Raw genomic sequence first — 15,780 nt, 5'->3', positions numbered from 1 at the left:
ATTTGAAAATTGACCAAAATAACAGTATAAAATGACCAAAATCTTTAAAAGTCCAAAAATTTGTGAAAAATGAATTACACAAATCTCACCACTGTCCTTTCGTCGTCAGTTTAGTATAAAAAGTTTCCTTGAGTCCATTATTTGGCTGCAGAAAAGTGCATTTTTCAGGAGCTCGCGAAAAACACGTCCATCTCTCTTGAAAGCAAATATATGATAAGATGAAGTTGAGTTCTGGTTATGCGATTGCATTGTGAAAATAACGGTGTGGAATCGACCAGAAAAGGTTGATCATCTAGCATATAAGAATTTGTGTGTATTGCAAGGTTCTGGAATCATCAAAATGATAAGAAAAAGTCTTGGTAAAGTTACAATCACTGTACACGGAAAGATGTATATGGGACTACACACTACACGAACATGTGGCGTAAAAATCCTACCCTGGTTTTTTACGATGTTACATGACATATTTAGAATATGAAGGCATTTGAAGAGCCATTCTCATCTGATGTTCTTCCACACTTGCATAATAAGAATGATAACGCTCACAAATTATTTTTCACCTCTTCCCAGAACTCAACCTTCTCTTTAATTTGTATTTCTTTACTTCTACTCCTTTACTGTACAGGAGACTGAGAATGGTTTCGGCAACACTAAAGGTAAATTGGAGATCCTGTACCAGAGAGAGAGTCAGCTGTGCCCATCAGTGAGTCCAGATGATATGTCTGTCCTCCATGAACGCATCATACTTCTCACCAAACAACTCGATGAGGTTCACCATCAGGTCTGTCAGCGTAAGCAACGAATCACAGACAAGCTTAATGAATGGATAGCTTTCACTGAGAGATATAAGGAGTTCTCTGATTGGCTGACTGAGATGGAAATGAAGGTATCGCAGAATGGAGAGAACAGCATTGAAGATCTGCTGCAGAGACTTCAAGGGGTGAGTTCTGTTCTCTCTCATTTTAAGCACTTGCTATAAGGCTGCAACGAGTACTTGGATACTCGAGTACTCGCACTGTTGACAGCTATACTATACACGGCTGCCATTTTTTTTTTGAGTGCTGATTTATGCCCCTCCGCCGGCTGACGCTGACCCATGCCCGGAAGAGCACCGGCATGGTACCGTGAGTAAAATGTTTCATAGCTCAATAATACATGGGGTGTCACTGTCAACTCACCACTCAGAAACTAGGATCAAACTAGTTGCCAAAGTCCAGATTTCTGTTTGGACTCGGAGGAAAATTTGTCTATTATCTTTAGTTTTAAAAACAACATTGTTACTATAATTTGTGACAAGTTCACATGCACAAATTGGCGCATTCAACTGCAACTCGCATTAAAATCATGTGAGTTTTTGAATATGCACCTGGGGTGTTTCGTACAACGTCGACAAAAAACAAACAAAAGAAAAATCATCTGAGCAGTGCCATCTCTTGGCGATCGTAGCAAAGAGTCACTCAAAACAAAGGATAGATATTTATGGTATTCATTTTACAACAATTTTTTATTTCCCTGCCTGGTCTAAAAAATAGGGGTCTGTAACCCCCAAAAAGGGGTGTGTAAAATAATTATTGTAAAAAAAAATGGCCGCTGAGTAAGCTTGGGCGAGTACTTGAGTACCTTATTACACGCTCATGCACATGAGCCTTTATTTGCTGAAATCAGTGTATCAGTGGAGGAAGCATCCAAATTACCAGTCTGCAAGAATTTATAGCGAAGATTGTAACTATAAACTTTTGATACCATGCCAAGAGCAAATAAAGTAAAACCACAGCCAAAAACAGAAATGTTCTGATATCGTGCACTAACTCTAGGATTATTGTTATAAATGTGGTAATCAATGAGCGATGATCCCAAAACAGATCCATGTACTTGTGTATGGTATGCTTACCGTAAATCTCTGTGTATAAGACCACCTGTGTAATAAGACGTTCCCCTATTTGGGGGCCGAGAAAGAAAAAAACCCACGCGGGAAGGACCTTTATTTTTGACTGCGTGGTGCAGTTGACGGCGCCGATTTGTGCATGTGAATTTGTCACAAATAATAGTAGGTATAGCACACCAAAAATAAGTGCAACAAACACATGTTATTTGATGATTGCAAATGATCAAGCTTTATGAAAGCTTCAAAAAATAAAAAACAGAATTGAAATCGGTCAATGCATTGTGATTTTATACCATTTTTTTATATCACAAAATTACCAAAAAACCTGCCAGAAATGGTCAAATTGGCAAAAATGGCAAAAGTTGATAACTTAATTCATCACTTTCTTGGACACAAATAATGAATTAAATTATCAGAAACTAAAATATCATCTTTGTGGTAAAAAATACAAAAAAGAAAATTGTGAATATTCATCAAATATGCAAATTAGGTCATTTCAGCTAATTATATATATAGGAAAGTCAAACTGTTCATTTTGTTGGCATTTTGTAAATCATATAATTATAGATCATATTTACACCAAATATTAACATTAAATTCCAAATATTTTTGCGATGCCAATAAAATATGGTGATGGAAATTACTTGGATCACCGTTACAGCTATTTCCTCATATGTTTCACAAATTATTCAGAAAAACCGATCAAATGATAAGAATCTGCAGACTTTCAGCTACATCACAGTATAGTTTTCTTTAAAAATAAATGTCAGATTTGAGGATTTATGACGATTTTCCGAGAAACCATTCAACAGGCCATAACATTCCACAGGGACTAAATTTCAGAGAAAAACAAAGTTTGGTGACCCCAGAACAGTTGTGGCTACCTTGAGTGTTAACAGCAAAGTGATTTAATGAGTGAAACACATGAGGATATATTGCAGTTTTGTAGGGGAGTTTTATACATTGAGGTGCATTTTCACCACGCAGAATAACAGTTAATGGGCGATCTGCGGACCATGTCACACATGGCTGAAAAGACAATATTCTAATTAATAATTTAACATATTTCCCACATGCCGATAACAATGAAATGAAAGCGAAAGCTTTGAGGTTTCATCAAATTATAAGAGAATGAAGACGATTCGTTGAACCATTCTCGACTCTTAATCCTTATCCTTATCTTAATTCAGTTTCTGTTGACGTTTCATTAGAGAAAGAAGACGATTCGCTGTGCCGTCACGGTCCTCGACTCTTAATCTTTGTTTGAATCACGTTCCCCTGCCTCCGCGCATAGCGCGGAAGCTCTGAAGTTTTATTAGATTATTAAAGAAAGAAGAAGATTCGTTGTACCATTCTCAATCGACTCTTAATTCTTGTCTGAATTCAGTTCCCCCCCCCCCCCTCCCCTCCCGCGGAAGCTTTGACGTTTCATAAATTATTAGAGAAAGAAGACGATTTGTTGTACCGTTCTCGACTCTTAATAGTTTTTCTTCCTACGTCCTCTTCCTTTCTTCTTTTTTTCTCTCTTTTTTTTTTTTTGGGGGGGGGGGGCCGGCGTTTTGGGGGGGGGCGACTGCCCCCACCGCCCCCCCCCCCCCCCGGCTACGCGCCTGCTGCTGTTGTGTGTGTGTGTGTGTGCATGGGGCAGACTGTGTGCACATGCAGTGTGATCACCCTAATAATAGTAACAATGTCGTTTTTAAAACTAAAGATGACAGTCCAAACAGAAATCCGGACGTACAGGTAGTGTTGTTCTAGTTTCCGAGTGGTAAGTCAACTGAGCTGGGAGACATTGCCAGGCACAGTGCCAGGTGGAGGGGCATACAATTTTTTTTTAAACAAAATAAAAAACCTGTGTATAAGCGCACCACTGACTTTCCATTTTTGGGGCGAAAGAAAGGTGCGTCTTTTACACAGAGATTTACAGTACCGGTATTTATAAGATGCTGTATAAGTCGCATTTTATAAGTGTTTGTCACCCCGAAATCAGCTTTGAGACTAGCAAATAACCCAGCTGTATGAAGGTTCATTTTGGCGACTCTGTGGATGACCTCAGTATGTATTACATGATTTAAAGTAGGCAAAGTGTTGTAGGATATAATATGTAGTATATTATTGACAGGGTTTTTAAGCTAATTCTTTCCAACTGACTCATGTTACAGATCGATTTATGATAATTACCGGTGAATGTAAAAACTTAGACAACAGAGGGAGTATTCAGACAATAGATGCATGGATATTCTGAGAGCCTTGCCCTTGGTACTACAACATTGCATTGTCTGTTTATTAGCTTCATGTCATTCATCCATCTTTTCTTTATCATATGTATAAACGTTTTATAAAAAAGCAGATATGTTTTGCCTCTGCATATCAAATCACTCGGTAAAGTTCGGGGAATATTTCAATAATTATGACATTCAGTTTTTTCGCTTACATCAAATTGGCATTCAACATCATCTATATGATGTGATTATGTTGTTAAATAATGAGTTCATTATAATGAGTTCATCCTTGTCATCAAACTAGTGTATAAAATAAACATTCCCATCTCCTTCCATTTTCTACTGAGAAGAAAAGACATTAAAATGGACTTTTATAGGACTCCGTTAAATTACCAACAAACATATTGTTACTTCTTAGGGGTGATATAATCAGCCAATCTTAATCCATTATGTAAATAAAGAGAGAAAGAGAGAGAGAGAGAGAGAGAAATAAGAACTTAGTTATGTAATCATAATAATGATCATTATTCATGTTGCTATAGTGTTACCAGCATGAGGTATATTTTTATTCACAGTTTGAACTGTGGGATTAGGTCTCATAACCACTGCATATCCAGATTTCATCATGTTTTGTTAAAGCATATTCAGCTTATATCTAGATGGAATTTGCACTGTTATATCATAGTCTGAGGTTAATTTGAAGGATGTAAGTTTAATGATACTCCTGTCATTTAAATTTGAAATAAAAAATGCATACATTTTTTGAGCGATGTGTATGTACATTGACTTTATTTTTTCTCAGAAATCACGTTTTCAGTTATATAACATAAATAAGAATATGTGTCGTCTATAATGTACACCTGCCTCTCTACATCAATAAGAGCCGAGCCAAGTCAGTTACCATTTACCTGAAGAATAAGTATTTGACATCTTGGACATTCCTTTTTTCAACAAACCGTATTTGAATATTCAATTTACATAATCCCTACCTGGGTATTAAGTAAATCAATGAGATGTTCAACTAATCTTACAATAATTGAAATGTGGGGTGAAGGTTTTGATTCAAAGTCACAGATGTAAAAAAATAACAGTTTGTAACATGGAAATTACAACATGTTCCATCACACCATCTTGACTCCTATGAACACACCACTGAGTCTACCAGGGAAAGTTACAATGCTACAATAAAAAAAATGCAATTCCTGTTCACTCATGCATAAAAGTTTGGTTTAATAAACCTTGAAATTCACTCAGCAAATCATGAATGTATCACCTCAATGTTGTAAGCTCCAAAGGATTTACCCCTCACAAATTGAAAGGCTATACTGCGCAACCTAATTTACATACCTTTTACAAAAATGAGCAGTACTCACCCAAGCAGGAATTATTTTCGGACTTTTTGGTGTTATATGAACGTTGAGTTTATGAACTTTCTTTACATATTAAACTTACCCCCCAGAATCATATATTTTTGTATTCGGCAGCCATTTCAAAAGTGTATAGTTTTTTTTTGGATGCACTGTAGTAGTCTTAACATACAGTGGTAGGAAATTGATCACATCTTAAGAACATGTCAAACATTGTTAGGTATCAATCATCTTTTTAAGAGGTTATATTGTATTGTCATCGATATGTACAGTACACGCCGAAAATCTCCGCAACACGATTACACAATTTATTTTTAGGATTACACGGTTTACATGAATCGTGTAACCGTGTAATCATGTAAATTTACACGATTGAAGAATGTCGCTCTGAATCGTGTAAAAAGTTAAGTGCATTGGAGGGATGATTCGACCAGATGCAACAATCGTGTAACTGTGTAATCGTGTAAATTTACACGATCGAAGAATGTCGCTCTGAATCGTGTAATCGTGTAAATAGTTATTAGGGCTATAAGGGCATTGGTAGAACGATGCGACAAGCTGCAACAATCGTTAAATCGTGTCCTGCTTACACCAATTGCTTTATTCACAACTGACCTTCAGTGTACATCAGTTAATTACTGTACTTTATATTCGTGTATAAACCTCAGCACTTTCCACTAACATGTATCGTATACTAATCTGTGAGACAAGGTAGGAAAACGTCAGAAACAGGAAGACATGGATAGATGAAATAGAAAAGGAAAAAAGATAGCTACGAGGAGAAGGGAACATATAAAAGGAAAATGAGGGTTAAAAGGGCACGATAAAGATAAACAGAAAAAACTATGCAAGAGAGCAAAAAAGGGAAAACTAAAAAGTTGACCGGAAGAAAAGAAAGAGTGAAATAGAGTGATAAAAATAAAGGAGGGCGAAACATAGTAAAATTAATGAAAAGAAATGAGAAGGCTATGAAACGGAGAGGAAAAGAGACAAATTAATAAGGTAAGAGGGGAACCTAATGAGGGAAAGAGAGGCGAGAAAGATATGGGGGGAATGGAAAGATATTGAAAGAAAGAGAGAGAGTGAGAGAGAGAGAGAGAGAGAGAGAGATGAAAAAAGCTTTAGTTGAAAGAAAAGGGGCACCGATCAGATTTTAATAGGGGCATTTATCGGAGTTGATTGGGGCATTTATCAAAAGTGAAGAGGGGCACTTCTCGTACTTCAGGAGGGATACTTACTAGAGATTAAAAGGACACTAATGAGAATGGAAAATGGACACTTTATATTGCAAAGGAAAAAAGGAACTCGTCGAAGGAAAAGGGGCGTGTGTCAAAAGAAAAGGATCACTTATCAGAGTTGAAAAGGGGAAGGGGCACTTTTACAAATTAATAGGGACACTTGTCAAAGTAAGATAGGTACTTTTCCTACATACAAAGGGGCACTTTGGGGAAACTTGAAAAAGTGGGGGGACATTGTGCTGCTAGCTAAACGTAACTCAAAGACAGTTGGCCATTCACTTATTCTATTCATTCTCGGCTTGCAACTGTTCCCTACACTTTGTAGCCAGTGGCTTACATACTTACATACATGTAATACCTATTGTTCAGGGGGATCCTATGTTCAAGGGGAACCCCCTGAAAAATAGGTATTATGTAAGGATCTCTGCCTGCAACGGCCTTTGTCCCCGGCGAGGGTCAATGGCAGGCCACATTCAGAGTAAGCTTCTTTTGTATGTGACAGGAAGTGTGCCCTTAAGCCTTGACCGTAGCTCTTTATACATATAGCTGAATAATGCAATGTTGTAAAAGGTAATTTACGAAAATAAGGAAAGCTAAAAAAGCAATAAGTGATCAAAGTCTAAGGCCCGAATTCACAAAGGAGATTTGTCGACAAACCTTGGTTTTCGTGCATCATATGATGCGTTTTGACACGTTTTTACAAACCAGGTTTGTAAAATGGATGATGATTGAATAAAAAAAAAGTATAACGATATTCATAGTAATGAATGAGCTGGTGAACATAATTCTAATTGGTACAGCCTTGTAATGTAAGAGTATCACAACATACTTAATTATGTTAGCCCTCCTTTACATTTTGTAATCATTTTTCCTTATTTACAACTTAGGAATAACAAAATTCCCCCCTTCCTTTGTTGTTCATCGCTTTTTTCTTTTTTCTCACCGAGGATTAAATCCGAGAGTGCTTTTCGGGAAGTGGACTGATTTTTTTAACTTTCAAACAGTCTATAATAAAACTAGAGACAAGACACTGCAATTAAAAATATATACAAGAGAAAGAAAGCGTAATCTTCGCTATCCCCTCGTATCGTCTACGTTGTCCTCGTTCAACCAAGAAGTAACTTCTTGCTTTTACTGAACTAGACGTCCTTAACCTGCTCACCATCACCACTGAAAATAAATTGTAACACAATTCCAGCGAGCAATCGAATCGTGTAAATTTTGAATCGTGTAATCGTGTTGCGGAGATTTTCGGTGGGCAGATTACACGATTACACGATTCGACCTGAATTGAGGAATCATGTAATTTTTCACGTTTACACAATTCAAATTTTGCTTCATTGGCAAAAAACGAATCGTGTAAAAATAAATGGTTACACAATTCCCGCGAGCAGTCGAATCGTGTAAATTTTGAATCGTGTAAATCGTTTTGCGGAGATTTTCGGCATGTACTGTACGTGTTTAAAAATGGAGTAGAATGTAGCAAAGCTACTTTGGTCCCTATCACATCTGACCAACATTGCATTGCCTTTTTAAGTTCTTGTTTTTATTGAAACAAACATTAATTTTGAGCAAGTTCTGTAGTGCAAGCTAGCTATCAAACCCATGAAACATAACTCTTCTAATTTGTCATTAGAAACAATATATAAGCCTGTGGGCTAGCCATTGAGGCTGAGCCAGCGAAATAGAATGAACCTCTAGTCCTCTAGGATTACTAATCACTCACAGGAGGATAACATTGTTCACACACAGCTTTAAATGTGTTCACACATAGCATTTAAATGGGCTTTCATGAAGATATGGTGAGGATTAAGAAGGTTCGATTTGTGCAATTGAGTTCATCTGGAAACAACAAACAATTTTATGTGACAAGATGTTTATAAAATGGAAAGATTTAACATTGCCCAGTCATTAATCAAGGAACAGGACAGTAATGTACTTCATTGATTCATGACACTTGCAGAAAATTAGATGGAATTGTGTGCTAAGAATTGTCCTTACTTATTGAAAGAGTCAGGAAGTCTTTTCAGCATTTTCTTACTGAATTGCATACTATTTGTGAGACTAAATATGGTTCGTTCGTTCGTTCGTGTCCTTAGATCAAGATTAATGTATCTTGATCTTCGGAGCAGTTGCTACAACCGGCCGTGTCAGACACGTTGCCCCGGGGTGCGAGATAGGACTCTTGTAGCGTGCCCCCATTTAACAAAATTATACAATAACAATTAACATTACATTTAATTATAGGAATGAAATGATTAAAATTACTCTCATGTTACGGGAAAAAATATAACATAGATATATATATATATATAAATATGGTAACATGGGCTCTCATGATTTTCTGTTTCATCAAGCTTGATATAATCAGGAAAATAAAGGCCCATCCCTTGAGTTAAATTTTGCATGAATTTTAAAACCAATTAAATCTTTAAGATCCCATTCAGAAAGTTATCATTCATCAGAAATAATGGTTTACAATCAACCATGATTAACAATTTTGAATTCTAAAGCCTATATATTCATATCTAGTAATAAGAATTAATTATGAGAGTGAACGCATCGACCATGTCATCATGACCCAGTCCAAGCATATTTGAGATGGCAGCCTGCAGGCCTATGGCATGCAGTTAGGTAGCAACCATTAGCTGTCAGTAACAGTGACGCAGAATGCCTCTTGAGCTTTCAAAAGGATATCTAATTTCCCCCTTCCCTTTACCGAGGTCTATGTCTCACTAGTCTTTTGTCACAGCATATACGTTTGCGGATTTTACGAATGAGTTCACCCTGTAGTAGAAATAATATTGCTTTCCTGTTAGACCTCTTATCATTTTCTGTTGCCTATCAAGACACTATTGTAATGAAGGTCTGCAATTTAATCTGCATTTATGTACTTCAGAATCAGAGTCACCAGGAAAGATTGCCTGGTTGTGCCCAGTCTAGAGGCTATTGAAGGAATAAGTACCTTAGATTCACTTGAAGTGAATCAGTGATTACCACAGTGCCTGAGCTCATTCTACCATGGCTCTATCAAGAACATTACAATGGAATTATAAGATATATCACTGCTCTTGCATAGCAAGAAGAATCTGCATCACTTTAACCATTTATGTGTAAACTAACCTGGAAAAAAGCCTTCTTGGATTTTGTGTTTTGAGCGGAAGTGTTGATCCAGGATTTCAAAGTCAGCAGTCTAGAAAGTTGGAATATATCCTGATCCATCAACAGTTGAGGATTTATTATCCTTAAAAGTCTCAACTGCATCATGGCTGTCTGTCTGGCTTGGACAAGTTTGTGTGTCAACTTTTAAAAAAAATGGGTGCAATGTAATGTACAATTCAGGACAGCATCTTTCAAAATAAAAAAAGGCATTCGATTTTATATTAATGCAATGTCAGTAACTGGATTGTACTTCATATGTCTTGTATGTACTAAAATTGGAATCCAATATTTCTTTTATCATTTATTGAATCTTTTGATATTTCATTCATTCATTCATTCATTTTTTGTTATTGGTGATTTGTAAATATGGGTAATTTAGTTCATATGTGGTAGATTATTTGTCTGTTTACTCTGTCTAATTCATTGGTACAATCATGGTACAGTCAACTCTTAATAGATCTTGAGGAGATAATCTAGATTAAGAAGTAAACCTTTGATGTCTAACAGTATTGTCTGGGCCATTCACACAGAGAGCAACTAGTGACATTAATCAACATTTGAATGTCATATTGTCATGTATGAACACAAAATCTCACTAATTGTGAGATTCTGATTGCAATTTAGATTGCAGTAAGAGTGTTTTTGGGGTTTTTTGTTGTTGCTGTGAGCTCTTTATTGCACTGAATTGGATGGAGTGCAAATGTTTTAACCAGTGTCAATGTCACTTTTGTGAATATATAGGCACCAAAAAGGTAGATATGTATCATGATTCAAAATTTTGTATTAGTAAATGGGCCTGATGTGGCATTAGACTCTACAAGGAAATGGCAAACAAACAGGATTTTTACTTTCTGTAGAATTCTGGAGATCGCATGCAGACATGGTTTAGAATATGTAAGATCAGTAAAGGAAGTACCTATTTAGATTATGGACCCATTTAGGTCAATGTTTAGATTAAGTTTATTTTAAGTCGTAACACATGGAATATTTGTAGGGGTACTTGGTGATCTGTGAGAGAGGAAGACAGAGGTAGAGAGAGTGATAGTGATCATTTCCTCAGTTATCTATGAAGCAATGATTCAAGGAAGTAGTCAATAATGCAGTTAACCCACAGAGAACAATATAATTGACCAATTGCAATCAACGAGTACTTCTTTCAAATGTAATACTTTGGTGTATTTTCGCTGTAAGATCAGAGTATCAAAATGGACCTGGTTTATTTCAAACTGGATGAGTTTCCTGCTGACATAACAAATATAGTAGAGTATTTAGAAGAGCTTATACATGATCCCGGATATCTTGCTTGTTTGGTTTACCGGTATTACTTTGTACAAAAATGAGTTGGATTAATCAGGAGTACTATTGAAAATCAAGATTTGTAAACGGTAACTATGGGCTCCAACATATGCCTAGCTCAGATACCGTAAAAAAAACTAGTAAAATCTACTTGAATTGCGAATGACAGCCAATTTTTTTCAAGAATTGCAAAAGTTAAGTGCTGTGACAGTTATGATAAGTTCATTTGTGAATAATGTTTATGAATCTGAAACACTTGATTCACAAAAGTTTTTATTTTAATGAAAATTTAGGTTATTCATTTCTTGGACATAAACAGTGAGAACAGGAATGACAACATTCAAAAACTAAATTTTGCTTTCAACGTTTTTCACTAACATTTTATAAGCAAATCACCAACTGAATTGTTTTCATTTTTCTAGGAATATCAGGATGAGATCCAACAAGCTTACCCAAACAAGAAGCATCTAGAAGGAGTAGGAGCCCGACTAATCCCAGCTAGCAATGAGGCTCGCGCCAGTGATATTGAGTACAAGTTGGCCAAACTGAATGACCGGTGGATGAGACTCATGGAGCTGGTAGAGGCAAGGTGAGGTGGAGTTTAACATTAATGATTGTCATTGAGCTTGCAAATATGATCGAAGCTTGAGTGAACATTTATGAGACTTACATAGAATGGGAAGACTGTTTGTTTGTTTGATTGAAACATAATTAGCTTCAAAGAGATGTAGAGTGAATATGAGTTTGAGGGGAAAACTCAAAGACCCGGCTTCTGTGAGTTTGAGTGAAACATTGATGAGACTTAAAAGAATTTATTTATGCAAGATAAGTTTGCATTAATAATTGCCCAGTCTTACAGCTTGTAGCTATAGATGCAATGTGTGTTCGAGTAAAAATTTGATAAGACATATATATTTTGTAGATGCAAGGGAAGTGAATTAAGAACTTTAAGGAACAGTCAGGTTAAAAAATGAGCTTGAGTGAAACAAATGCATCTTTTAGTTTATAACATATCAATAAGGTAAAAACTTAAAAATTGAGGTAACTAATGAGTGTGGCATTTGTGTTTTTATATGCTCAACAGAGCTGCCAACTAGTACGGATTTCCCGTATTCAGTACATAATTTAACGATGATTACGGTAATGTGAAATGTCTACAATTACGGATTGCATCACCCGCTAAGAATATATAGAAGCTAAATTTTTCATGGAAAACTGATGTGTTGTGATAACCTGAAAATAAATATTTAGCAACTTTGTGTGAGTAAAATCACCAAAGATGTCAGATAATCATGCGCGCATGCCTCCGCACAGTGTTAGTGTGCCATTTTTTTTAGTTTTATTAGATTCTTAGGATTCGCTGCATAGGAAATTACTGATTTTGAGCCTTGTGATTACTGATTTTTCTGTTCTGGAGGTTGGCAGCTCTGGCCCAATGTATGAGGCACTGTGAAAACGGTATCCATTTGACTATTTACATTTAATGAACATGATACCTCTTAGCAAGGATGGCAGGTGCAATATGATCCCATTCCTTCAGTGTACTTTGCATCTCTGAAATGTCAAAAGACAAGTTCAAGTTGTATGGTCAAGCTCATGGAGCAAACTATTTAGACCTAAGCCTAACTAAGGTTGATGTCTCTATCAACCTGCTGGTAATATACCCCCACCCCCCCCCCCATGGCATGTATGGTATGCAGAGAACACAGCTAGAAAACATCCTGTAGAGAAATCAATTATATGGTGCATATTTAGCCAATTATATTATATGCTGGTCAACGTTTGAATGTTGCACATTCATAGTGTGTTATATGGATACCGGTACTTTTAAAACACATTATTGCCATCACTTTTTTTGGTAATATATGTTCTTCTTGGGTACATTGTCTGGTGAGAGCTGGATGGATGTACAATTCCTCTTATTCATTGATAGACTAAGGGACAGGGTGGTAATCCGTTATAAAACTTTTTAATTAATCAAAAGTTGATTTTTTAATATTTTTTGTTGTTGATTTTTTTTGATTTTTTTTTTTGATTTTTTTTTTTAAAATAAATTTTTATTGATGATTGTTATCACAGATTTTCTTTCTCTTTTAAAGGACTAGTTCATTTAATGTTAACCAAATAAACATAGTTTGAATATAATTGGGTGTCTGTCCCTTTTAATAAGAAAATACACATTTAATTTACGTTCAAGATAGATTTTGGATCTCGATATAACTTCAATAAAATGTCTGTAGTCATGAGATGCAGTATGCTGACTAACATTGTTTTCCTCTAGATGTTTATAATCTTTTAACCAACTTATTTATGTTACTAAATTTATGCCAGCAGAATTTTTTTTGGATTATCTAAAGTAAATTTGAGGATATAGAATTACTTAAAAACTGAATGTATGTGAAACAAAATGTTTGTAAAATATACTTGTGAAGCTCAAAAATGAGGGAAAGAAATAGGTATTGATTTGTTCACATTCAAATGTTAGGAAATCAATGCAAAGTGTGCCAGCAATACATAATTATGTACATTCAGTCTTTTGAGCATTGTTTACTGAAGGTCATGAGAATGCACCAAGACAAGTAGGTCACCCCCTTCAGTGGACATCGATCAGCACCTTACAACTACTGGTTTCAGTAACAGCTTTATATTTGTATGCGAGCTGCCTCAGGGTAACCTGTAGTGTGTGTGTACTAACATCTAGCTGAAGTTGTGAGCCCTTTTTCATACTTTGGGCCTCTATCTTTCAATCTGTTATCCAGCCAGACAGTGTATGACACACCCGGATTTCAGGCGACTTTGGGCGTGTTTATGCTTAACTTTTTCTGGCCAGAATCAGGCATCTGTTACGCGTTTAGTTTAAAACACGGTTGCGTCCATGCTCACTTTTGTAGAATCACCGAAAAACGGCGATCACGATCGCCGATCGTAAACTCACAAAAAGATGCGTTTACAATTTGTAAACACGTTTAAATGGGGTCAACGCACTGACCTCTAGTGGGTCTACGTAGCATGCACAGTGAAGGTTTGCGAATCCAGCTGGAAGACCAATTAAGGCCACCCAAGGAGAATTGCCTGGAGGAGCCAGAGAAGTGAGCATAAACAGTACACCGTGGAACTGCGATTACGATGAGCGTTAATGATGAGCATTACAAATCGCTCATTCTGCCTTCAAAATTTAAGCTTAAACGCACCCTTTGACAATTTTTATTGCTGATTTTGGATTAGTTTTGAGGATTTCTGTCTTGACTTTGCTAGTCATATGTCTGCAGTGACCATGGGATAAATACTGGACATGAGTGTCGATAACCTGCTGATCATATTAAATCTAAAGCAGTATTTACCAGTAGTGAATTCAAAGTTTGCTGCTGTTGTTTCATAAAATCTTCCTGGAGAAATATTCAGCCTCATTATACTTCTGAAGTTCTGACAATGCCAGCCATACCATGGTCATTTTTCAAATGCAAAAATATATTTTGTTGAATATTTTCTCTTTATTTTTATGGTATTTCATAGAAAACTTGACTCTTTCCTCTCTTGTCTTATGGAATTGTAGAGAATATAGACAAAAACATATATTTCAGAGTTGCTCTTGTCTTATGCAATTGTAGAGAATATAGACAAAAACATATATTTCAGAGTTGCTCTTGTCTTGTGGAATTGAAGAGATGTAGACAAAAACATATATTTCAGAGTTGTTCTTGTCTTATGGAATTGAAGAGAATATAGACAAAAACATATATTTCAGAGTTGCTCTTGTCTTATGGAAATGAAGAGAATATAGACAAAAACATATATTTCAGAGTTGCTCAAGTTTTTGAACTTTTAATGTAATTTTGAAAGTATAAGTTCTTATTCAATGAAACTTGGACTAAAGGGTAATCAAGTATCCCCAATCACGTAAGGAGAATTTCAGGCCACAAATTCAAGGTCAAAGGTTATTTCAGGTCAATAAACTTAGATTTGTTGTGGCATCATCAAAAACTTAACCTGAGGTTAAGATTTTGAATTTTTTCCCATAATTTTGAAAGTTTAGATTCCTATTCCATGAAACTTGAACATATTTATCAAGTATCACCAATCATGTGATTAGTCTTTTCAGTGAAAAAGTGAAGGTCAAATGTCATTTCAGGTCTGCAAACCTAGACTTTGTTGTGGCATCAACATCAAGATTTTGAATTTTCAGCATACCGGTAATTTCAGAAGTCTTTGTTTAAATTCCATGAAACTTGTACCCAAGGGTTATCAAGTATCCCACATCATATGATAGTAAATAATTCTTCTGATTATTCTTAGTCAATATTCACGTGCTGATTCAATTCAGAGGATTTCATTTTTGAGGGCCCCTTAATGGGGCCACCCCGCCTATAAATAATGTCCCAACCTCAATTTTTCATCATATCGAATTGCGTAATGCAGGCTAGACTGCCAAGAGCGTTTCCCTTGTGTGTTTTTTAGTCACTAGTTTAAGCGTTTTGGTTGTTTTTTTAAACACTAGTTTATTTTGATTAGGGTAAGTTTAGCAGTACTGAAATAGTTTTATGTACATGATGCATGCATGTATAGATATCATGGGATTGATGATTCTTCCACAGAATAAAAGCTAGTGCCTT

At 36.0% G+C, this 15,780-nt stretch overlaps 1 protein-coding gene across 4 annotated transcripts in view; it reads left to right on the top strand.

Annotated features, from left to right (window-relative positions):
* Positions 1-15,780, top strand: part of LOC754884 (nesprin-1) — a 127,407-nt gene that overhangs the window by 73,560 nt on the left and 38,067 nt on the right. For all 4 annotated transcript variants that reach the window (XM_030999729.1, XM_030999728.1, XM_030999727.1 and 1 more), the window contains 2 exons: positions 626-940; positions 11,593-11,759. In XM_030999729.1, coding sequence (XP_030855589.1) covers positions 626-940; positions 11,593-11,759 — 482 coding nt within the window. The remainder of the gene's footprint in view (positions 1-625; positions 941-11,592; positions 11,760-15,780) is intronic.

This window comes from Strongylocentrotus purpuratus, unplaced genomic scaffold (assembly GCF_000002235.5).
Source record: "Strongylocentrotus purpuratus isolate Spur 01 unplaced genomic scaffold, Spur_5.0 spur5_scaffold_5, whole genome shotgun sequence".
Lineage (NCBI taxonomy): Eukaryota > Metazoa > Echinodermata > Echinoidea > Camarodonta > Strongylocentrotidae > Strongylocentrotus > Strongylocentrotus purpuratus.
Note: the sequence above shows the minus strand (reverse complement) of the source record. Positions and strands in the feature narration are given on the sequence as shown.